The sequence below is a fragment of the Salmo trutta genome, chromosome 31 (genome assembly GCF_901001165.1).
Source record: "Salmo trutta chromosome 31, fSalTru1.1, whole genome shotgun sequence".
Taxonomy (NCBI): Eukaryota; Metazoa; Chordata; class Actinopteri; order Salmoniformes; family Salmonidae; genus Salmo; species Salmo trutta.
In genome coordinates this window covers 45478218-45502986 of record NC_042987.1, presented here as the reverse complement: position 1 = coordinate 45502986, position 24769 = coordinate 45478218, and the positions used below count along the sequence as shown (strand labels likewise).

The 24769-nt window shown below is 43.4% G+C and overlaps 1 protein-coding gene across 4 annotated transcripts; it reads right to left on the bottom strand.

Moving 5' to 3' along the window:
- Positions 1-1240: 1240 nt before the first annotated feature.
- Positions 1241-24436, bottom strand: LOC115170275 (protein THEM6). Of its 4 annotated transcripts, none has more exons than XR_003871028.1 (6): positions 23971-24237; positions 22684-22765; positions 13657-13881; positions 7564-7843; positions 2775-7075; positions 1241-2654 (listed from the first exon to the last, which is right to left on the bottom strand). XR_003871028.1 is itself a non-coding variant. In XM_029726690.1 (6 exons), the coding sequence occupies exons 4-6, from the start codon at positions 13875-13877 to the stop codon at positions 6947-6949; spliced, it is 630 nt and encodes a 209-aa protein (XP_029582550.1). In that variant the 5' UTR covers positions 13878-13881; positions 22684-22765; positions 23971-24028; positions 24299-24436; the 3' UTR covers positions 1241-6946. The 4 variants fall into 4 exon arrangements, 2 of the variants coding, with proteins under 2 accessions (XP_029582550.1, XP_029582551.1); XR_003871027.1 differs by having other exon boundaries at positions 1241-2746; positions 2804-7075; XM_029726690.1 differs by adding an exon at positions 24299-24436 and having other exon boundaries at positions 1241-7075; positions 23971-24028.
- Between the last annotated feature and the right edge of the window lie 333 nt (positions 24437-24769).

The following is a 24769-nucleotide window of genomic DNA, read 5'->3' as shown; positions in this document are numbered from 1 at the left end:
TTATCGTAACAGGAAACCCACTGATCGTAACAGGAAACCTACTGATCTTTACAGGAAACCTACTGATCTTTACAGGAAACCCACTGATCGTAACAGGAAACCCACTGATCGTAACAGGAAACCTACTGATCTTTACAGGAAACCTACTGATCTTTACAGGAAACCCACTGATCGTAACAGGAAACCCACTGATCGTAACAGGAAACCTACTTATCGTAACAGGAAACCTACTGATCGTAACAGGAAACCTACTGATCGTAACAGGAAACCTACTGATCGTAACAGTTTGTTGAGGGCTGATAGTTGTCACCCACTCTGACATATTACCATGGTAAACCATTACCACCACACAGGAAGTTATGAACACTCTGAGATGTTACCATGGTAACCCCATTACCACCAGACAGGAAGGTATGACCACTGACATGTTACCATGGTAACTTCCTGTATGGTGGTAATGGGGTTATGATCACTCTGACATGTTACCATGGTAACACCAGACAAAATGCATATAGGCACAGTATCTGTCACATTGTTATATTAGCAGAACACTACTTCTATGGTAAAATGGAAATTGTTTATTCTACATGGACCTGTTATCAAAACACTTAGTTTAGAATATCCAGGGATGCTGGCCCCATGTTGACTCCAATGCTTCCCCCAGTTGTGTCCAGTTGGCTGGATGTCCTTTGGGTGGAGGACCATTCTTGATACACACAAGAAATTGTTGAGCGTGAAAAAACCCAGCAGCGTTGCAGTTCTTGACACAAACCAGTACACCTGGCACTTACCACCAAACCCGTTCAAAGGCACCTAAATATTTTGTCTTGCCCCTTCACCCTCTGAATGGGACACATACACAATCTCTGTCTCAATTGTCTGAAAATAAATCTGAAAAACAGGCCACTTTTACAATGAGTGGTTACTCACGAGCAGTATGGTCCCAGCTCAGTCTCCCTAGCAACACCCCGACAGTTAAACCTCTGGGCGGGAAGAGACAGCGGCAGAGAGATGCGCCTGGTCTGGGCGGGGAAACTAAAATCTCCCCATCCTCTCTGCTATCGTTGTATTAACTATTTCTCTATAGCTATTTACTTAATGAACAGTGAGTTATCAATTTAAATACTCAAAACAACAAATTAGCAACATTGCTAGTTCGGATGTGTGTGGGTGTTCTAGTCTTCCTTTTGCGTCGGACTGTCGTCCAGTGTTGAACACAGTAACTCAATGCAGTCAGGGATTAAAGTAACCAGAAGGTTAAATATAGGTTTTTATTTAAAAAAATGCATTCAAAATAATTAACATTCAATTCAAATCATTATATATACTCTGCATTCAATTCAATATTTAAATCTACAGACATCAACATAAATAAAATGTACAAAAATAAATAAATAGACAATGAACATCATCAATAAATTATAGAAACACTGACTGTAATAAAAACACAGAATGGAGAAGCTTTGGTGCATTATTTATACGCAGTAAACACAAGATAGAGTTCCCTAACGTAGAGTTACCTGCGTTACCCAGGTTTCTCTGATATTACGAGTGAGACATCTCACCATTGGATTCACCAGAATCTCCTAAATAGCTCGGGGGAACCAATCATACACATCTACCAGGGACAGTCTCAATACCATCCCTCAGGATGCTCTCTGAAGCCAGGCAGTCTTCAATATGAACCCTCAGATGCTCTCTGAAGCCAGGCAGTCTTCAATATGAACCCTCAGATGCTCTCTGAAGCCAGGCAGTCTTCAATATCGTCCCTCAGATGCCCCACCACCGAGGACAGTATGTACCAATGAAAGCGCAGTGACGTCTGGTTGGTAGAACCTCATAAATATATGAGGGGATGCCCAACAAACCACATGGCAGATCTCCTGTAAGGAGATGCCCTTCAACAGTGCCCAAGAGGTAGTGAGCCCTCTGGGCCTCCGGAGGCTGTAACCCCTTGCTATTGAAGGCAAATATAAAAGCTTCCACATCCAATGAGATAACCGTTGACCTCTTTGCAGGGAGGCACCCAGGACAAAGAGTTGGTTGAGCTCGCAACGCGAGTACTGGGCAGAAAATGGGGTAGCCCATCCTCTTCCATAGAAGGGAAAGTCGGCATGTGGAAAGCCACAAGCTCCAAGGACAGACAATTGTAATTGCAGTCAAGCTTGGGCATAAAGGTGGGGTTGGGCAACAAGGTAACCTTTGGAAAAGCCCAAGGCAAACTGCAGACAGGAATGGAGAACTAACAGGGGATGGACCTCCCTGGGGGACTAGTAAAGAAGTCTGAAAGGAGAGATATTAGATCTCCCTGGGGGACTAGTAAAGAAGTCTGAAAGGAGAGATATTAGATCTCCCTGGGGGACTAGTAAAGAAGTCTGAAAGGAGAGATATTAGATCTCCCTGGGGGACTAGTAAAGAAGTCTGAAAGGAGAGATATTAGATCTCCCTGGGGGACTAGTAAAGAGGTCTGAAAGGAGAGATGTTAGATCTCCCTGGGGGACTAGTAAAGAGGTCTGAAAGGAGAGATGTTAGATCTCCCTGGGGGACTAGTAAAGAAGTCTGAAAGGAGAGATGTTAGATCTCCCTGGGGGACTAGTAAAGAGGTCTGAAAGGAGAGATGTTAGATCTCCCTGCTCTGCAGACAGGGGATGGACCTCCTTGGGGGACTAGTAAAGAAGTCTGAAAGGAGAGATGTTAGATCTCCCTGGGGGACTAGTAAAGAGGTCTGAAAGGAGAGATGTTAGATCTCCCTGCTCTGCAGACAGGGGATGGACCTCCCTGGCTCTACAGACAGGGGATGGACCTCCCTGGGGGACTAGTAAAGAGGTCTGAAAGGAGAGATGTTAGATCTCCCTGGGGGACTAGTAAAGAGGTCTGAAAGGAGAGATGTTAGATCTCCCTGGGGGACTAGTAAAGAGGTCTGAAAGGAGAGATGTTAGATCTCCCTGCTCTGAAACGGCTCAAAAGGCTGCTGTGAAATAACCTCGAGCACAATAGACAAAGTCCCATGAGGGGACTCATGACACGCCACCTTCATAAAACGACATAAAATAGTTGTTTTCCCACCGCGTTATCGTCAAAGGTTATATGACAGACAGAGATAGCAACTGATTAGACCTTAACAGTAGAGAAAGTCTTCCGTCTATCCAAAAGGTCCTGCAGGAAGCGGTAAAACCTCAGATACAGAACATTGGTAAGGAATTATCTGTTTTTTAGGTCACCATTTTTTTTAAAAATACCGCTTGTTTCCATACAGCGAGCGTGTAGAATGAGCCCTAACACTCTGGATAGACTCAATACTCCAGATTTAACCTCTCACGGGCCAGAGGGCCATGGCTTCCGGGTGAGGGTGGACAGTCTCTCAGTTCATTTTGGTCAACAGATCTCTGGGTAACAGAGAAGTTTCACAAGGCTTGTTGTACAGCAGGAGAATGAGCTCCACTATCCACAGCTTGCCTTGCCACCAAGGGGCTACCACGTTACTTATACGCGGAGTAAAGTCATCCCGTATATATGGTAGCCCAGCATGGGCACAGGTGCGCTGGTTCGAGGGCTTGATCGGTAAAACCTTGGGCTGAGCTAGCAGGTTCCATGGCTCCAAAAAAACCTGGCTAATTCGAGAACAAAGTGAAACGTAACTACCATTCACCAGTTGGGGGGGGGGGGGGGTGGAAGGCTAGCGAGTTAGCACAGTGCTGACCGGAGAAGCCAATCCTTTAACAATGTGAGCGCAGCTAACGTTCGCCACAAGGGGCTAGTAGCATGGCTAGCCAATGGAAGCTAGCGCTATGTTGGTCTTGCGATGAACAAAAAAAGTGTGCTTCTCGACCAATAAGCTGTGATGCTAGGATGGTCGGTCTGGTCGACATCGGTAGTGGGTTGAACTAAACTAGAGAGAGCGAACTAATAATTCTACCCTTCCAGGTAGGAGAGCTGGCCTTGAGGCTAAGCTAACCAAGTCTCCCTAGCTAGCTGTGTGACGCTAGCTACAACAGGAGGCGAATGCGGTAATTTTAGTAATTTAGCAAAAGCTCTTATCCAGAGCAATTTACAGGAGAAATTAGGGTTAAGTGCCTTGCTCAAGGTCACCGAGGTCACCAAAATACGGATAACCTGCGTAACCTTATCGTTAAACCTGTGAACAGGAGAACAGATGAAGTGGTGCTGAGGAGAGCCAAGTAGAGCTCCTCTGTGTGGAAGAGAGGTGAGAATGATCAGAGTGTCAGGTGAGTGGCTCTTTAGTACGAGGGGAGGGGCTCCCTCATTCGCCACTCGACCTGTCAGTCTCCGACAGACGTTTACGATTGGTCCTTCGAGCTACTTAGGAAATTCTGGTGAATCCCACAGATGTCGAAATGAATAATTGAAAGAGCCTATCTTGAGATACATGCACACATAACTAAAACTATTACGGTAAGAGTTTCATCTCAGGTTAGGATGAATCCCTTAACAACACGACGGTCCTCTATCCTGCGAGGCGAATGACCAAAGTGCTCTCTAGTGGCCTCATGGGTGAAATGGGATTCAGATTTTTCATAATTAACAAACATTCAGTTTTTATTTTTTTTACGTGGAAAATCCAGTGTTTCTATGTCAAGCGGTTTTGTTATATTTCAGTCTTCTGTGACGTATATGAAGTGTAATATCGGGATGCAAACTAAACATTTTATACATTTCATCTCTCTATCTGACATGGTACAGTTGTCTTCTTTCTTTAAGCCCATAACTAGCTGCGTGATGTGTATACATTTGTTTCAAAGTAGATCTGTTTAAGAATAACCAAGATTCACTCGGTGTGATCCTGATTTAACCCACTGCAGTAAAAGGTTAAAGCCACTTGGCCCGTAGTAGTTTTGTACTTTAAAATCATAATGAATAAGTTCCTGTATTCTGAGGGAGCTGTCGGCCATGTCAGTTTAGTTCCTGTATTCTGAGGGAGCTGTCAGTCACGTCAGTTTAGTTCCTGTATTCTGAGGGAGCTGTCAGTCACGTCAGTTTAGTTCCTGTATTCGGAGGGAGCTGTCGGCCATGTCAGTTTAGTTCCTGTATTCTGAGGGAGCTGTCGGTCATGTCAGTTTAGTTCCTGTATTCTGAGGGAGCTGTCAGTCACGTCAGTTTAGTTCCTGTATTCTGAGGGAGCTGTCAGTCACGTCAGTTTAGTTCCTGTATTCGGAGGGAGCTGTCGGCCATGTCAGTTTAGTTCCTGTATTCGGAGGGAGCTGTCGGCCATGTCAGTTTAGTTCCTGTATTCTGAGGGAGGTGTCGGTCACGTCAGTTTAGTTCCTGTATTCTGAGGGAGGTGTCAGTCACGTCAGTTTAGTTCCTGTATTCTGAGGGAGGGTGTCAGTCACGTCAGTTTAGTTCCTGTATTCTGAGGGAGGTGTCAGTCATGTCAGTTTAGTTCCTGTATTCTGAGGGAGCTGTCGGTCACGTCAGTTTAGTTCCTGTATTCTGAGGGAGCTGTCGGTCATGTCAGTTTAGTTCCTGTATTCTGAGGGGGCTGTCAGTCATGTCAGTTCTTGGCCCTCACCTGATTCAACAGCTGATAAGCAGATTAGTTGAATCAGGTGTGCTTGGGGCCGGGCTACAACAATGTGTAATGAAAATCATAATGAATAAGTTCCTGTATTCTGAGGGAGCTGTCGGCCATGTCAGTTTAGTTCCTGTATTCTGAGGGAGCTGTCAGTCACGTCAGTTTAGTTCCTGCATTCTGAGGGAGCTGTCAGTCACGTCAGTTTAGTTCCTGTATTCGGAGGGAGCTGTCGGCCATGTCAGTTTAGTTCCTGTATTCTGAGGGAGCTGTCGGTCATGTCAGTTTAGTTCCTGTATTCTGAGGGAGCTGTCAGTCATGTAAGTTTAGTTCCTGTATTCTGAGGGAGCTGTCAGTCACGTCAGTTTAGTTCCTGTATTCTGAGGGAGCTGTCAGTCACGTCAGTTTAGTTCCTGTATTCGGAGGGAGCTGTCGGCCATGTCAGTTTAGTTCCTGTATTCTGAGGGAGGTGTCAGTCACGTCAGTTTAGTTCCTGTATTCTGAGGGAGCTGTCAGTCATGTCAGTTTAGTTCCTGTATTCTGAGGGAGCTGTCGGTCACGTCAGTTTAGTTCCTGTATTCTGAGGGAGCTGTCGGTCATGTCAGTTTAGTTCCTGTATTCTGAGGGGGCTGTCAGTCATGTCAGTTCTTGGCCCTCACCTGATTCAACAGCTGATAAGCAGATTAGTTGAATCAGGTGTGCTTGGGGCCGGGCTACAACAATGTGTAATGAAAATCATAATGAATAAGTTCCTGTATTCTGAGGGAGCTGTCGGCCATGTCAGTTTAGTTCCTGTATTCTGAGGGAGCTGTCAGTCACGTCAGTTTAGTTCCTGCATTCTGAGGGAGCTGTCAGTCACGTCAGTTTAGTTCCTGTATTCGGAGGGAGCTGTCGGCCATGTCAGTTTAGTTCCTGTATTCTGAGGGAGCTGTCGGTCATGTCAGTTTAGTTCCTGTATTCTGAGGGAGCTGTCAGTCATGTAAGTTTAGTTCCTGTATTCTGAGGGAGCTGTCAGTCACGTCAGTTTAGTTCCTGTATTCTGAGGGAGCTGTCAGTCACGTCAGTTTAGTTCCTGTATTCGGAGGGAGCTGTCGGCCATGTCAGTTTAGTTCCTGTATTCTGAGGGAGGTGTCAGTCACGTCAGTTTAGTTCCTGTATTCTGAGGGAGCTGTCAGTCATGTCAGTTTAGTTCCTGTATTCTGAGGGAGCTGTCGGTCACGTCAGTTTAGTTCCTGTATTCTGAGGGAGCTGTCGGTCATGTCAGTTTAGTTCCTGTATTCTGAGGGGGCTGTCAGTCATGTCAGTTCTTGGCCCTCACCTGATTCAACAGCTGATAAGCAGATTAGTTGAATCAGGTGTGCTTGGGGCCGGGCTACAACAATGTGTAATGTTAGGGCTACTCAAGGAATGTGTGTATCACTTGTCTTTGTCTTCCTGTGCTCCAGTCTTGTCCTCTAGTCCGCTCTGGGCTCTCAGGGCCTGGCTGCTGGCTGAGATGAAGCTAATCCAGTGCTGCAGATCCTCAGGGTAGTCGGGACACTCCACCTGAACACACAGAGAGAAGAGGACTGAGTGATGTCACATGCATCAAAGGCCCCCTCTCACCCCCCCCTCCACCTCTTCTCCTCCCTTCCTCTCATCCCTCCTCCCCTTCTCTCATCCCTCCCACCTCCTCTCCTCCTCTCATCTCATCCCTCCCCTCATCCCCCCCTCCCCTCCTCTCATCCCTCCCCTCCTCTCATCCCTCCCCACCTCCCTTCCTCTCATCCCTCCCTCCCCCCTCTCCACACCCTCACTCTCCTCCCTCCCTCCCACCTCCTCTCATCCCTCCCCCTCCCCTCCCACCTCCTCCCTCCCTTCCCTCCCTCCCACCCTCCTCTCCTCTCCTCTCTTCCCACCTCCCTTCCTCTCCTCCCTCCCCCCACCTCCCTTCCTCTCCTCCCTCCCCCCTCCTCTCCACACCCTCACTCCCCCCTCTCCACACCCTCACTCCCCCCTCTCCACACCCTCACTCTCCTCCATTCTTCTCCTACCTTTCTCTTGCAGAGCAGCTGTAGGATGCTCTCGGGGTTGCTACGGAGAACGTTCTGTCTGCACAGCATCACCGCGGAGATGAACCCGTCGCCCTGGGAGACAAACCGCTGCTCCACGAAGAATGATTTGTCGTCCCATGCCACGATGCGAGTGCGCAAGTCAAATGCTTCCCCGAAGGCCAGCGAGCGTCGGTAGCGAATAGTAGAGGCCCCCACCACCATGGTGGCCTTCAGGGTGCGTAGGGTCTTAAAGATCCCGTTCCTCATATAATGGTGGAACCTGGAGGAGGAATAGGGAACCAGACCAGGCATTACCTTAATGCCTTACGTCCATCTGAGTGATTCTCAACAAACCACTTTGAAAAAAAATGGTCTGTAGCAAATTGAGTTACAAAACCATGATGCATCTGCAAAAAAAAAAATCAAACTATCATTCTGAGAACTAAGATGTCTAGGTGTAGGGGAAGTGTCTTCATTTAAATACATTATTAATAATATAATACAGATTTTTTTATTTTATTTATTTAAAAAAAAAAAAATTCACCACAAATTCTCATTTCCCGAAATGTATCCGGATTCAAAAGGAGCTATTTTATACAATTTGACTTTACAAAAACCTAACTTACTTGAATACAACACAAAATATGTTGCTTTAGTTGGTCCATAAATCATAAAAATGGTATACTAGGTTAAGTTGACATTAAAATAGGTTTATTACATAAAAACACACCCAGGATGCATCATCGACAGCAGGGGATCTTAAACTATTTCAGCTCCAGATCCGAGACATTGACTGTTGTCCCGTGACCCAAATGAGACATTGACTGTTCTCCCGTGACCCAAATGATACATTGACTGTCCTCCTGTGAAATGAGACATTGACTGTTCTCCCGTGACCCAAATGAGACATTGACTGTTCTCCCGTGACCCAAATGAGACATTGACTGTTCTCCCGTGACCCAAATGAGACATTGACAGTCCTCCCATGACCCAAATGAGACATTGACTGTCCTCCCGTGAAATGAGACATTGACCGTCCTCCCGTGACCCAAAACCGTCCTCCATTAACCCAAAGAAGAAAGTGTGTGATTACTGATGTATTCTCAGGACTCACCTGCCCAGGGTCACTCTGGGAAACCTGGTCTAGAGTAGTCCTCTGGTCAAGTTAACCTTTCCCGAATGAGGAGCTTATTCTCAAAACACCCCCTTTTAACTCACTTGGCCTTCTCATTACCGAAATGGCTCAAAAAGCTAAAATTGGGAAAAAGTCAGAGAACTATTACCTTACCAACATGGAGAACCAATGGGCTTCAGTGATGGGGTCAACTGTTTCCTGATTCATATCGGCTGTCTCCTTTTATTTGACTGAATAAGCCCCATAAAAAAAATAAAAGAACATACATTCCGCATTACCACGTCCCATTTTTTAGGCCCGTTTCGGTAATGAGAACATTGATTTCAGTAATGAAAATAAAGCTAATTATAATGTAGTAACTTTATGTATTTACTAAGACCACGTCTTAAACATACATGGATATATTTGTTTTTGTAAAAACAACAGTTATTTAATTAAGTAGGGTTTTATCAACAAATATGGCCTGTATAAACAGTTATTTTACTTTAAGTCACAATTGTCAGTTTGTGTTAAAGCAAAAGAGCAGCGTTACCACTGAAAGGAGGAGATCCCCCATTTTCACGTGTACCTGATTTCAAACTCACCTATACTGCAGTCAATAATATCCTAAGGCAGTTTTTGGTCCCCATCTCACCTATTTTGAAACGTATAATATATATTGTGTCATGCCGTTTTCCCATAGAATCCCATTCAATCCAGAAATATCTAAAATACCTTAAAACCCAAAATATCTGCATCCTAACTCACCAATATTAACTGTAAACACCATGGATAGATATAGATTTTATGACAAATAAAACACAAAAATACCTTATTTACATAAGTATTCAGACCCTTTGCTATGAGACTTGAAATTGAGCTCAGGTGCTTCCTGTTTCCATTGATCATCCTTGAGATGTTTCTACAACTTGATTGGAGTCCACCTGTGGTAAGTCCAAATCACGCCAAATCAATTGAAAAAGGCACACACCTGTCTATATAAGGTCCCACAGATGACAGCACATGTCAGAAGAAAAATCCAAGCCATGAGGTCGAAGGAATTGTCCATAGAGCTCAGAGACAGGATTGTGTCGAGGCACGGATCTGGGGAAGGGTACCAAAACATTTCTGAAGCATTGAAGGTCCCCAAGAAGACAGTAGCCTCCATCATTCTTAAATGGAAGAAGTTTGGAACCACCAAGACTCTTTCTAGAGCTGGCAGCCCGGCCAAACTGAGCTCCAGAGTTCCTCTGTGGAGATGGGAGAACCTTCCAGAAGGACAACCATCTCTGCAGCACTCTACCAATCAGGCCTTTATGGTATAGTGGCCAGACAGAAGCCACTCCTCAGTAAAAAGCACATGACAGCCCGCTTGGAGTTTACCAAGAGTCACAAAAGACTCTCAGACCATGAGAAACAAGATTCTCTGGTCTGATGAAACCAAGATTGAACTCTTTGGCCTGAATGCCAAGCGTCACGTCTGGAAGACACCTGACACCATCCCTACGGTGAAGCATGGTGGTGGTGGCAGCATCATGCTGTGGGGATGTTTTTCAGCAGCAGGGACTGGGATACTAGTCAGGATCGAGGGAAAGATGAACGGAGCAAAGTACAGAGAGATCCTTGATGAAAACCTGCTCCAGAGCGCTCAGGACCTCAGACTGGGGCAAAGGTTCACCTTCCAACAGGACAATGACCCTAAGCACACAGCCAAGACAATGCAGGAGTGGCTTTGGGACAAGTCTCTGAATGTGCTTCAGTGGCCCAGACAGAGCACGGACTTGAACCCGATTGAACATCTCTGGAGAGACCTGAAAATTGCTGTGCAGCGACGCTCCCCATCCAACCTGACAGAGCATGAGAGGATCTGCAGAGAAGAATGGGAGAAACTCCCCAAATACAGGTGTGCCAATCTTGTAGGGTCATACCCAAGAAGACTCGAGGATGTAATCGCAGCCAAAGGTGCTTCAACAAAGTACTGAGTAAAGGGTCTGAATACTTCTGTCAATGTGATATTTCAGATTTTTATTTTTAATACGTTTGCAAAAATGTCTAAAAACCTGTTTTTTGCTTTGTCATTATGGGGTATTGTGTGTAGATTGATGAGGGAAAATAACAATTTTATCAATTTTAGAATAAGGCTGTAACGTTCTTTGTTTTTGAAAAAGTCAAGGGGTCAAAACACTTTCCGAATGCACTGTATAGTCAATCCTGCAAAAATGTCTACAAACCTGTTTTAACTTTTGTCAGTATTGTGTGTAAATTGATGAGGAAAACAATTCATTGAATCCATTATAGAAAAAGGCTGTTACGTAACAAAATCTGAAAAAAAGTCAAGGGGTCTGAATACTTTCTGGATGTACTGTATATACAGTACCAGTCAAAAGTTTGGACACATCTTCTCATTCAAGGGTTTTTCTTTATTTTGTACTATTTTCTACTTTGTAGAATAATATTGAAGACATCAAAACTATGAAATAACACATGGAATCATGTAGTAAACAAAAAAAGTGCTAAACGAATTAAAATATATTTTATTCTTCCAAGTTGCCACCCTTTGCCTTGATGACAGCTTTACACACTTTTGGCATTCTCTCAACCAGCTTCACGAGGTAGTCACCTGGAATGCATAACAAGGCACACCTGTTAATTGAAAAAAGTTAATTTGTGGAATTTCTTTCCTTCTTAATGCGTTTGAGCAAATCAGTTGTGTTGTGACAAGGTAGGGGTGGTATAGAGAAGATAGCCCTATTTGGTAAAAGACCAAGTTCATATTATGGTAAGAGCAGCTCAAATAAGCAAAGAGAAATGACAGTCCATCATTACTTTAAGACATGAAGGTCAGTCAATACGGAACTTTTTAAGTTTCTTCAAGTGCAGTCGCAAAAACCATCAAGCGCTATGATGAAACTGGCTCTCATGAGGACCGCCACAGGAAAGGAAGACCCAGAGTTCCCTCTGCTGCAGAGGATAAGTTCATTAGAGTTAACTGCACTTCAGATTTCAGCCCAAATAAATGCTTCAGAGAGTTCAAGTAACAGACACATCTCAATATCATCTGTTCAGAGGAGACTGTGTGAATCAGGCCTTCATGGTCGAAGTGCTGCAAAGAAACCACTACTATTCATTTTATTTATTATTTATTTCACCTTTATTTAATTCAGCACACATTTTGTACTTTCGTATGAAGTAACCACTGTCCCATTGTTTTTATTTTATTTCACCTTTATTTAACCAGGTAGGCTAGTTTAGAATAAGTCCTTTATTTAACCAGGTAGGCTAGTTTAGAATAAGTCCTTTATTTAACCAGGTAGGCTAGTTGAGAATAAAGTTCTCATTTACAACTGTGACCTGGCCAAGATAAAGCAAAGCAAAGCGACAAAAAACAACACAGAGTTACACATGGAATAAACAAATGTACAGTCAATAACACAATAGAAAAGTCTATATACAGTGTGAGCAAATGAGGTAAGATTAGGGAGGTAAGGCAATAAATAGGCCAAGAGTAACAAAGTAATTACAATTTAGCAGATTAACACCGGAGTGATAGATGAGCAGGTGATGATGTGCAAGTAGAAATACTGGGGTGCAAAAAAACAGCAAAGTTAATATAAACAATATGGGGATGAGGTAGGTAGATTGGGTTATGTACAGATGGGCTATGTACAGCTGCAGCGATCGGTTAGCTGCTCAGATAGCTGATGTTTAAAGTTAGTGAGGGAAATGTACTCCAACTTCAGCGATTTTTGAAATTCGTTCCAGTCATTGGCAGCAGAGAACTGGAAGGAAAGGCAGCCAAAGGAGGTGTTGGCCTTAGGGGTGACCAGCGGACTGAGATAAGGTGGAGCTTCATCTAGCAAAGACTTATAGATGACCTGGAGCCAGTGGGTCTGGCAAAGAATATGTAGCAAGGGCCAGCCGACGAGAGCGTACAGGTCGCAGTGGTGGGTAGTATATGGGGCTTTGGTGATAAAACGGATGGCACTGTGATAGACTACATCCAATTTCCCGAGTAGTGTTGGAGGCTATTCTGTAAATGACATCGCCGAAGTCAAGGATCGGTAGGATAGTCAGTTTTACGAGGGTATGTTTGGCAGCATGAGTGAAGGAGGCTTTGTTGCGAAATAGGAAGCCGATTCTAGATTTCATTTTGGATTGGAGATGTTTGATGTGAGTCTGGAAGGAGAGTTTACAGTCTAACCAGACACCTAGGTATTTGTAGTTGTCCACATATTCTAAGTCAGAACCGTCCAGAGTAGTGATGCTAGTCGGGCGGGCAGGTGCGGTCGGTTGAAGAGCATGCATTTAGTTTTACTAGCGTTTAAGAGCAGTTGGAGGCCACGGAAGGAGTGTTGTATGGCATTGAAGCTTGTTTTGGAGGTTTGTTAACACAGTGTGCAAAGAAGGGCCAGAGGTATACAGAATGGTGTTGTTGTTGAAGGACTATTTGAGCAAAAAGGAGAGTGATGGAGTGCTGCATCAGATGACCTGGCCTCTACAATCACTCGACCTCAACCCAATTGAGATGGTTTTGGATGAGTTCCTTCACCACAGAGTGAAGGAAAAGCAGCCAACAAGTGCTCAGCATATGTGGGAACTCCTTCAAGACTGTTGGAAAAGCATTCCTCATGACGCTGGTTGAGAGAATGCCAAGAGTGTGTAAAGCTGTCATCAAGACAAAGGATGGCTACTTTTGAAGAATAAAACATTTTAATTTGTTTAACACTTTTTTTGGTTACTACATGATTCTATGTGTGTTATTTCATAGTTTTGATGTCTTCAATATTTATCTACAATGCAGAAAATAGTAAAAATATAGAAAAACCCTTGAACGAGTAGGTGTGTCCAAACTTTTGACCGGTAATGTGCCTTTCACCGCTCTCTCTATACAAACATACAAAACACTTAAATATATGTTTTTAAAGTAAAGTAGTAAAGTATCACAGTAAAACAGGCCTATGTGAGTGTGTTCGTCTAACCTGGCGAAGTCACACTCCCGCAGGTATCTGGCGTTATTCATGTGACCCATATAGTCCAGGTCATGAGGTAGGACCCTCCCAGCAACACACTGCTCTGCCAGGACGTCCGAGACCGGGGGTTGGAACCAGGCCTGCACCACCACCACCACCCCCCGCAGGAAGTACCACACATCCAGGCAGGAGAACAGCAGCAGCAGGCCCCCCAGAGCACACAGCAACATCTCTCTGGAGGGGGGAGAGAGAGAGAGAGAGAGAGAGAGAGAGAGAGAGAGAGAGGGGGATCGAGGAGAGCGACAAAAGGGTTTGAATTTCCAGGTGAACAGAAGAGAAGTCACAGATAAAGTCAACAACAAAAAAATCTAACTGGTTTATGACAAGTTGTAACAGGGAGATACCGCCAGCACGGAAACAGAGAAAATATTCTAACTGGCTTTTTTGAGACAGGCCCTCTATATCCTAATCAGACAGTACCAAATGTTCTGTAAACACCAGCCAGGCTCTCTATATCCTAATCAGACAGCACCAAATGTTCTGTAAACACCAGCCAGGCCCTCTATATCCTAATCAGACAGTACCAAATGTTCTGTAAACACCAGCCAGGCCCTCTATATCCTAATCAGACAGTACCAAATGTTCTGTAAACACCAGCCAGGCCCTCTATATCCTAATCAGACAGTACCAAATGTTCTGTAAACACCAGCCAGGCCCTCTATATCCTAATCAGACAGCACCAAATGTTCTGTAAACACCAGCCAGGCCCTCTATACCCTAATCAGACAGTACCAAATGTTCTGTAAACATTGAGCATTGGGGTGAAACAACGATAAAATTCTAGTGACCATCAGCACCTTATTAAGTGTCAGAAACAGAACACTGGAAATTGTACAGAAACTCCAAATATGCAAAACATTGTGTTGATCGCTCTAAACTAAATATGAACTTTAGTGATCTTAGATTTTAAATAGTTAAATAGAAGGAGAGAGAGAGAGGGGAGAGAGACAGGTGTTACTCTAGAACTGGTCTAGAGTATCTCACATGTCAGGTTTCACTTTAGGGCAGGAAAGACAGGGCTATGACTCTGGTTTCACTGGCCTTGTTACATGGGACTTAATGAAAATTAACAATATATATTTTTTAGTAGGATCGTTTCTGCATTTCCTTTTGAATGCAGCTAGAGCCTCCATACACACACTACCCTGTAAAAGTAGATAGCTAGCCAGAGACCCGACTAGACGTTCATTACATCACGATCAGGACAGCGCGGCGCGAGAGAATAGCTGGGTAAACGTACCTCCATCTAGGGATGGTAGGTGTACACCTAATTATCCTAACTAATAAATGGAGAAGATTGAAATACTGCTAGGTTTGAAATACTGCTAGTTTTTCCCCTTTTAGGATAATTAGCAGTACACTACCATCTCCCATCCCTGGATTGTGGCACGTTTTCTGAGCCATATCTCGCGTGGTTCACTCACGACTCCAACACCATCAACAGTGGTAGGCCTGATCACCAATGACGACGAGACAGCCTATAGGGAGATGGTCAGAGAAAACACAATTTCCCCTCAACAAGTCAAAGGAGCTTATCGTGGACTACAGGAAACGGAAGGCCGAACACGCCCCCGTTTACGTCGACGGGGATGAAGTGGAGCAGGTCGAGAGAGAGTTCCTTGGTGTCCACATCGCTAAGGAGCTAGCCTCAGGAGGCTGTAAAGATTTGGCACGGGCCGTAAGATCCTCAAGAAGTTCCGTTCTGTGAGCTTGTGTGGCCCTACCACTCTGCGGCTGAGCCATTGTTGCTCCAAGACATTTCCACTTCACAATCTCAATTGACCAGGGAAGCTCTAGCAGGGGCAGAAATTTGACGAACTGACTTGTTGGAAAGGTGGTATCCTATGACGGTGCCACGTTGAAAGTCAATGAGCTCTTCAGTACGGGCCATAATACTGTCAATGTTTGTCTATGGAGATTGCATGGGTGTGTGCTTGATTTTATACACCTGTCAGCAACTGGCGTGGCTGAAATAGCCGAATACACTAAGTTGAAGGGGTGTCCTCATAGGCTGTATATATAGTGTATGAAGGGGTATCCTCATACTGCTGTATATATAGTGTATGAAGGGGTGTCCACATACTGCTGTATATATAGTGTATGAAGGGGTGTCCTCATACTGCTGTATATATAGTGTATGAAGGGGTGTCCTCATACTGCTGTATATATAGTGTATGAAGGGGTGTCCTCATACTGCTGTATATATAGTGTATGAAGGGGTATCCTCATACTGCTGTATATACAGTGTATGAAGGGGTGTCCTCATACTGCTGTATATATAGTGAATGAAGGGGTGTCCTCATACTGCTGTATATATAGTGAATGAAGGGGCCACATACTGCTGTATATATAGTGTATGAAGGGGTGTCCTCATACTGCTGTATATATAGTGAATGAAGGGGTGTCCTCATAGGCTGTATATATAGTGTATGAAGGGGTGTCCTTATACTGCTGTATATATAGTGTATGAAGGGGTGTCCTCATACTGCTGTATATATAGTGTATGAAGGGGTGTCCTCATACTGCTGTATATATAGTGGATGAAGGGGTGTCCTCATACTGCTGTATATATAGTGGATGAAGGGGTGTCCTCATACTGCTGTATATATAGTGGATGAAGGGGTGTCCACATACTGCTGTATATATAGTGGATGAAGGGGTGTCCACATACTGCTGTATATATAGTGTACTTCCACTTTCTATCATGCATCCTGTTGCCTAGTCACACCTGCCTATAGCGCAATGTCGGCTATTCTCGGATGCTATTTACGTGCAATTTAAGTACATGAATGTGGCAACAAAAAAAAAAGTATGTTTTTTTACTGCCCATTGCATACCTGATTGTTTAGCTGAAGATGTCCTATAGCCTGATTGTTTAGCTGAAGGTGTTTAGCTGAAGGTGTTTAGTTGAAGGTGTCCTATAACACTGAGCCAAGTCACAATCTTCTCTGTTGTGGTATTTTCTCACTGAGTTAACATATGACGTGTAGTCTAACCTCGGTGACAGCTTCTCGTACCAGATCAATACTGAACTGACCTGCTGAGGGTGACAGCTTCTCAAACCAGATCAATACTGAACTGACCTGCTGAGGGTGACAGCTTCTCAAACCAGATCAATACTGAACTGACCTGCTGAGGGTGACAGCTTCTCAAACCAGATCAATACTGAACTGACCTGCTGAGGGTGACAGCTTCTCAAACCAGATCAATACTGACCTGCTGAGGGTGACAGCTTCTCGTATCAGATCGATACTGACCTGCTGAGGGTGACAGCTTCTCGTACCAAATTACTGGTTTAATTTGTCAGCATGTATGTATCTTGAATCAAATCAACAATATCTGCATACGATTCCAAATCCGCCATCTGAGAAATGTATTTTTTTTTTCATTCCGTTATTAAGGATCTCTGTCTACCAGCAGGAAAACTAATTTCTTAATTTGATCCTCGTTGGCTTCCGTAGGTATGGGTGTCATGGCAACTAAACCAACAAATTCTTCCCTCCATGACCTAAATGGAGAGCGATTTGAGGTGACGGTTGAGGAGCTGGCAGGAGCCAGTCGTGGCAAATTAATAATTTAAGAGCTTAAACTGTACATTTGGTCACATGTAGAAGTGAGTATTTATCCCTCAATCTACAAACAATATCCCATAATGACAAAGCTAAAACAGGTTTAGCCATATTTGCTAATTTATTAAAAATAAAAAACAGAAATATCACATTTACGTAAGTATTCAGACCCTTTACTCAGTACTTTGTTGAAGCACCTTTGGCAGCGATTACAGCATTGAGTCTTCTTGGGTATGACGCTACAAGCTTGGCACACCTGTATTTGGGGAGTTTCTCCAATTCTTCTCTGCAGAAATTCTCAAGCTCGGTCAGGTTTGTTGGGGTTCATTGCTGCACAGCTATTTTCAGGTTTCTCCAGAGATGTTTGATCAGGTTCAAGTCCGGGCTCTGGCTGGGCCACTCAAGGACATTCAGAGACTTGTCCCGAAGCCACTCCTGCGTTGTCTTGGCTGTGTGCTTAGGGTCGTTGTCCTGTTGGAAGGTGAACCTTCGCCCCAGTCTGAGGTCCTGAGGCTCCGGAGCAGGTTTTCATCAAGGATGCCACCACCATGCTTCACCGGAGGGATGGTGCCAGGTTTCCTCCAGACGTAACACTTGGCATTCAGGCCAAAGAATTCAATCTTGGTTTCATCAGACCAGAGAATCTTGTTTATCATGGCCTGAGAGTCTTTAGGTGCCTTTTGGCAAACTCCAAGCGGGTTGTCATGTGCCTTTTACTGAGGAGTGGCTTCTGTCTGGCCACTCTACAATAAAGGCCTGATTGGTAGAGTGCTGCAGAGATGGTTGTCATTCTGGAAGGTTCTCCCATCTCCACAGAGGAACTCTGGAGCTCTGTCAGAGTGACCATCGGCTTCTTGGTCAACTCCCTGACCAAGGCCCTTCTCCCCCGATTGCTCAGTTTGGCCGGGAGGCCAGCTCTAGGAAGAGTCTTGGTGGTTCCAAACGTCTTCTATTTCAGAATGATGGAGGCCACTGTGTTCTTGGGGACCTTCATTGCTGCAGAAATGTTTTGGTACCCTTCCCCAGATCTGTGCCTTGACACAATCCTGTCTCGGAGCTCTACAGACAATTTCTTCAACCTCATGGCTTGGTTTTGGCTCTGACATGTACTGTCAACTGTGGGACCTTATATAGACAGGTGTGTGCCTTTCCAAATCATGTCCAATCAATTGAATTTACCAAAGGTGGACTCCAATCAAGTTGTAGAAACATCTCAAGGATGATCAATGGAAACAGGAAGCACCTGAGCTCAATTTCGAGTCTCATAGCAAAGGGTCTGAATACTTACGTAAACAAGGTATCTGTTATTTGTTTTTAATACATTTGCAAACATTTCTAAAAACCGGTTTTCACTTTGTCATTATGATGGGGTATTGTGTGTAGATTGCTGAGGATTTGTTTTGTTTTTAATCCATTTTAGAATAAGGCTGTAACATAACAACAAAATGTGTAAAAAGTGAAGGGGTCTGAATACTTTCCGAAGGCACTGTATGTTACAATGTATGAAACCTACTATTTTGCAGGGGGGTTTAAATAAGTGGGAAAAGGGGGGGAAACGTGTCAAAGGTAGGCATGTATACAGCGGATTATTTACATATACAGTGTAGCCCGTGTATATAGCCAAGCTACCATTGACTAGGGATTGGTACCCCATGTATATAGCCAAGCTATCATTGCTCATTGTATATTTATTCCCCGTATTAGTATATAATTTTCTATTGTATTCAGCATTGTTTGAAAGGCCCGTAAGTAAGCATTTCAATGTTAGTCTACACTTGTTTACGAAGCATGTGACAATTAAAATCTGATTTGACTAGAGAGAACCTAATGACGTCTAGCTAGGTCATTTGCTAAATCAACAGTAGAGAGGTAATGAACGTCTATTGGGATTATGGCTACTCGCTAGCTAGCTAGGTCATTTGCTAAATCAACAGTAGAGAGGTAATGAACGTCTATTGGGATTATGGCTACTCGCTAGCTAGCTAGGTCATTTGCTAAATCAACATTAGCGTGTGTTAAATCACCGGGGAAGCCAATCCAGAAGATAATGCCATATTACAACATATGTGTTGCGAACAATGTTCCCTCTAACACGGAACCCAAACCGGCTGTGCGCGCGCGCCATCGTGCAGAAATGTATTTTGTCCCTCTACACCAAACGCGATCACGACACACAGGTTAAAATATCAAAACAAACTCTGAACCAATGACATTAATTTGGGGACAGGTCGAAAAGCACTAAACATGTATGGAAATTTAGCTAGTTAGTTTGCACTTGCTAGCTAATTTGTCCTATTTAGCTAGCTTGCTGTTGCTAGCTAATTTGTCCTGGGATATAAACATTGAGTTGTTATTTTACCTGAAATGCACAAGGTCCTCTACTCCGACAATTAATCCACACATAAAACGGCCAACCGAATCGTTTCAAGTCGTCTCTTCTCCTTCCAGGCTTTTTCATCTTTGAATTTATATGGTGATCGGCATCTAAACTTTCATAGTATTACCACGACGACCGGCAACAGTTGGTCGTTCAATCACCCACGTGGGTATAACCAATGAGGAGATGGCACATGGGTACCTGCTTCTATAAACCAATGAGGAGATGGGAGAGTCAGGACTTGCAGAGCGATCTGCGTCAGAAATAGAAAGGAGTTCTATTTTAGCCCTTGGCATCGCAGATGCTCGTTGGCGCGCGCAAGCAGTGTGGGTGCAATAATTGAATAACATGGATTTCTAAATGTATTTTGCGACGCTCGCGCACACGACGTGTCCGGTCTGGTCAGCATGTAAGTGGTGAGTGCGCAGGTGAGCAGCTCCCTGGTACTGCTGCACAGAGAAGCATCGGCCCACGCAGAGAAGAACGAGATCGAACTTCACTCAACTGTCTCGTTTTCCCCCTTAATAAGACTATCAACATTCCCCTCTATTGTGGTAACTATGATCGAATCAAAGCACTATTAGCTACTTTCAATGCAACATACCAAAACAAAAACTATGCAAGACTTAGTATGTAAAACTAACTATGAAACAGATTTTGTTGTAAGCAGAACGCGGCAGCGTAGCCTAGTGGTTAGAGTGTTGGACTAGTAACCGAAAGGTTGCAAGTTCAAATCCCTGAGCTGACAAGGTACAAATCTGTCGTTCTGCCCCTGAACAGGCAGTTAACCCACTGTTCCTAGGTCATCATTGAAAATAAGAATTTGTTCTTAACTGACTTGCCTAGTTAAAAAAAAGGTAAAAAAATGAATTTAATAAAAAATAAGTGAGATTCTATTGCATGACAAAACCACACCATTTCATCATCTAATTTTTACATTTAAGTCATTTATCAGACGCTCTTATCCAGAGCGACTTACAAATTGGTGCATTCACCTTATGATATCCAGTGGATCACCTCTGTTTAGTCTGATACAGTGACTACTAAAAGATACCAGAAACTATTTAGTCCAATCAACGGAAGGTAAATATGAAGTGGCTGTCCATGGTAGTGATTTCTGTGTGTCTAAGTATAAAAAACGCGTTGACTCACCCTACTTGTAGAGAAACACCAATTCCATCCTCATCTTCCATGTTGTCTAAACGGTCTATGACTCTGTCATACAGTACAACCTTCCAGTTTGTTGTCCTAAGCTACCTGGCTAAAATGCTTGCTCCCTAACCTAACTTTCTTTCATGGGCAACAATTATCTAGTTACCATTAGCATGCTACCTCCAGCTACATGTTGAACTTCCATCCTCTCAGGCCAGGGGCATAATGTATGAATTAATGGTTGGATCAGAATCACTATTCTCATCATTGGCCAGTACAGAGAATTAAGTTAAACTGCATATACAAATCCGTGGCTGTAGCCCAAACACTTAAAAGACACACCCTATTCCCTCAGCCCTCAAATGTAGTGGACACTTCTAATGACGTATCATGACGTCTGACGAGTATACACTTGCAGGGCGAGGGAGGAAGGAACGATTTATAAAATGGACCCCCACCTCGCACGGAAATTCCATCACTCATTCATCCCGCGATGATTGTGTTTTCAGCCACCGGTAGGTAGCTTGTGGGTGCTTTATATGCGCTACAGTCAATTATGATTGCATGTCTACTTACATTAAATATATCATTATTAATATATGCCTACTGTATGATAGCTAGCAAATGAATTAGCTAAATAACAGCTCTCCCTAGCTGGAACTTCTAATGAAGGAAAATGTTTGTTTTTTTCTCTACAATTTCCAAAAGCTAACCAAACAAAAACCAAACTTTTACGAGACGTGTTTGTGCCGTCATGTGCATTAGTAGCACCATTTCTAACTTATTTACAATCGTGTTTTTACTTCCACTGGAATGTTGACTCCATATTAACGCTTACATTTTTGGCTGACTTTTCTTAGCGGATGTACAATCGTCACTAATTGAATTATGGTGAGTTTCAGGCCGCAAAGTGAACATAATTGTACACTCACAAACTCTACTAAAAACCAGGGCTTAGGGGCTTACGTTGCAAATTGTCCTTCATTGGCTAATCATTTGGACCACCCTCCAAGATGGTGACGGGGATTCCCCCAAGGGCATAAGGCAAGGGTGTGTCTTTTACGAGTTTAAACCACAGCCCCACATCTCCATCCATGCTAATTTAGGAAGGGGCTTTTAGCTAGCTAGCCACATGAGGATAAAACAACAAGATTAAACAATTCAAGTTTTAGCTTGTGATTGGTCCAAATCCAAACTGGTTTCCCTTGACACTTTTTTTTTTGTGTGCCAGGACCACTCACAGCTGAGCTCACTCAGTTTAGCTATTATTTTATGTTTTTTTTTTATCAAGGGAGGCCAAATGCTCACTGGCTTCCTTTGCGTTTAATGCTACGGGTTGTCTTCAATGTCATACTCTTTCTGACCAGACAGCATCAGATACATAGACTACACATACCGAGACAGAGGGGCGCTGTTTCGTTCGCTTTCTCCAGTGAGATACATTCAACCTCTTGCGAATTGATGAACATTTATGAAACAGAGATTCCCGAAATTATTATATATGTTTTTTTTTTTTAACATTATTTGGGAAAGCATGGCTGTAAATCATCAGCAGCGTGAACTACAAAATTCAACTTGAAATCAAACACTTGAGCAAATGTAATTGTGAATTACTAGCGTTAGCTTGTTCAATAACGTTCAAGTACAGACCAACAACGGTTAGCGTGTTACCTCAGGTAATCTGCTGGCTAACTGTGTTAGCTTAACGCGTACTAGTAGCTAGCTAAATTAGCTAGCTCAAATGTGGTGTCGGGTTTGTGTTCCCTTTATTTTATCATGAAGTTATATTAATCAATTTCTAGACAGATGTTAACATGTACCAGAATGTTGTTTTAAAAAATAATAATAATTGTCATAATGAATAGCCGGTAAACTTACAGCGTTTATCCGGAGATGTGCTGCGAAGTGGAAGAAGCCGTTAACGACGGTAGTCGACCAGCAACACACACGATGACGTCAGCTTGGATGGTAATACAGGAAATGATTAAAAAAATGAAATAAAAGCCCGCATTTCAAAAACATTGCAATGTTTATTTCATGTTTATGTTAACATTTTCATGTTTACGTGTATATCTAATTCAAAATAGATTAAAAATAAATCAATGGCCACTTGTGTTGTGACAATGACATATAATTAGTGTATATATATATATATTTAGTTGTAACTTTTTTTTTTATACCAATAATGAAAATGTTGACATTGTTATGTTGAGAATAGTGGACTGTAGAGAAGTGTTCTACCCGTCTCAGTTAAAATGGGGGGGGGGGGGGGGGGGGGGGGGAAATAATCAGTAAGGTTTCTCTTACGTGTAGTTTTGGAGGGGGACTGTGTCGCACATAACCGGCTGCACTTTGTTCTCCTCCCCTTCTATAGCTGCACCCAATGCATTATGGTGCCATAGGCTATCCACTGTAAGGGAGGACTTGGTGGACTGTATATTCTTTAGGTTTTACTTTATGTGTTTGCTTCCGTGTGCTGGTAAGGGTAGGACAGGTAGGATTACAGTTGAGGTGGTTTAATAACGCTGAAGATGCACAGAACAGAACGTTCTTTATAGTGTGGATGGGCTGAGACACTTAGTGGTCTGGCAACTTGCCTCAAACAAAGTGTGTGTGTGTGTGTGTGTGTGTGTGTGTGGTCTGTAAGTAGAGAGAAATTAAGATACACGAGTGACTGACAGAATACCATCTCCAATTCACATCTCTTATAAACAACATGCATGACTATAAAATGATTGATGACTTAACGCTATACAGGACCATTCAGCGCAATACAACGTGACTGTACTAAGATGAGAAGGGGTGCAGATGAGAAGGGGTGCAGATGAGAAGGGGTGCAGATGATAAGGGGTGCAGATGAGAAGGGGTGCAGATGAGAAGGGGTGCAGATGAGAAGGAGTGCAGATGAGAAGGGGTGCAGATGAGAAGGGGTGCAGATGAGAAGGAGTGCAGATGAGAAGGGGTGCAGATGAGAAGGGGTGCAGATGAGAAGGGGTGCATTTCAGATGAGAAGGGGTGCAGATGAGAAGGGGTGCAGATGAGAAGGGGTGCAGATGAGAAGGGGTGCAGATGAGAAGGGGTGCATTTCAGATGAGAAGGGGTGCATTTCAGATGAGAAGGGGTGCAGATGAGAAGGGGTGCAGATGAGAAGGGGTGCCGTCACACCTGTACTACAAAGCACAGCACCGTCATCTTCAGTACAGGGCTACGAACTGGAATACCTCTAAACAGTTAAACACAATGTAATACCCATAAAATGATGTACCATATACTTCTACAATTACAGGACATATACACAAAGCACTGGGGGGACATTATCCTGTACAAATACAGGGTTAAACATCCGAAATGACACTACAAACCAAACCAGAACTAGCCAGGTCCAAACCAGAACAGTATACACTACTAATTAGCATAACCATAAATATTACATTATCGTCACAGAGTGCATCTTCAGACATAAACACCTGAAAGATATGAAATATGTACTTACATATCAACAAGGATGGCCACTGGCCTTGGCTAACACAATGAAAGCTAACTGGTGGGAATACACAAGGATGGCTGGAGCTTTCTCTCACTGATCTCTGAGCTGGAGATCGCCCAGCATGCTCTGCTCCACTTCACCGGTGGGCAGAGCTACAACTCTGATATATTGAACCTACATTACTGATATGATTAACTACAAATACTTCACAGCTTTTAAATTTTTTTTTTTACAGGCACGTTCATTTACAGTTCAAGTAGACATAGTTATCAATAGTTTGTTTCTTTGTTATTGTTGTTAGTCATTCAAAGTGTAAAGGCCTACATTTCATTGAAATAAATACAAATCACGGTCCTGTTTTGTTTTAGTTTCATGAGGAATCACCTTCAGTCGTCACTTGGCAAATTGTGTTGTTCTAGTGATATGTAGGCCAAAATCATATGAATTACATTGCGTCTTTCAGTCTTACCAGACTTT

Excerpts from the sequence above, each read along its gene's own strand:
- LOC115170275 (XM_029726690.1), bottom strand. The coding sequence starts at position 13,877 with ATGTTGCTGTGTGCTCTGGGGGGCCTGCTGCTGCTGTTCTCCTGCCTG. Across the intron at positions 7,844-13,656 it reads CGGGAGTGTGACTTCGCCAG|GTTCCACCATTATATGAGGA; the intron begins GTTAGACGAACA and ends TTCCTCCTCCAG. Across the intron at positions 7,076-7,563 it reads AGCTGCTCTGCAAGAGAAAG|GTGGAGTGTCCCGACTACCC; the intron begins GTAGGAGAAGAA and ends CTGTGTGTTCAG.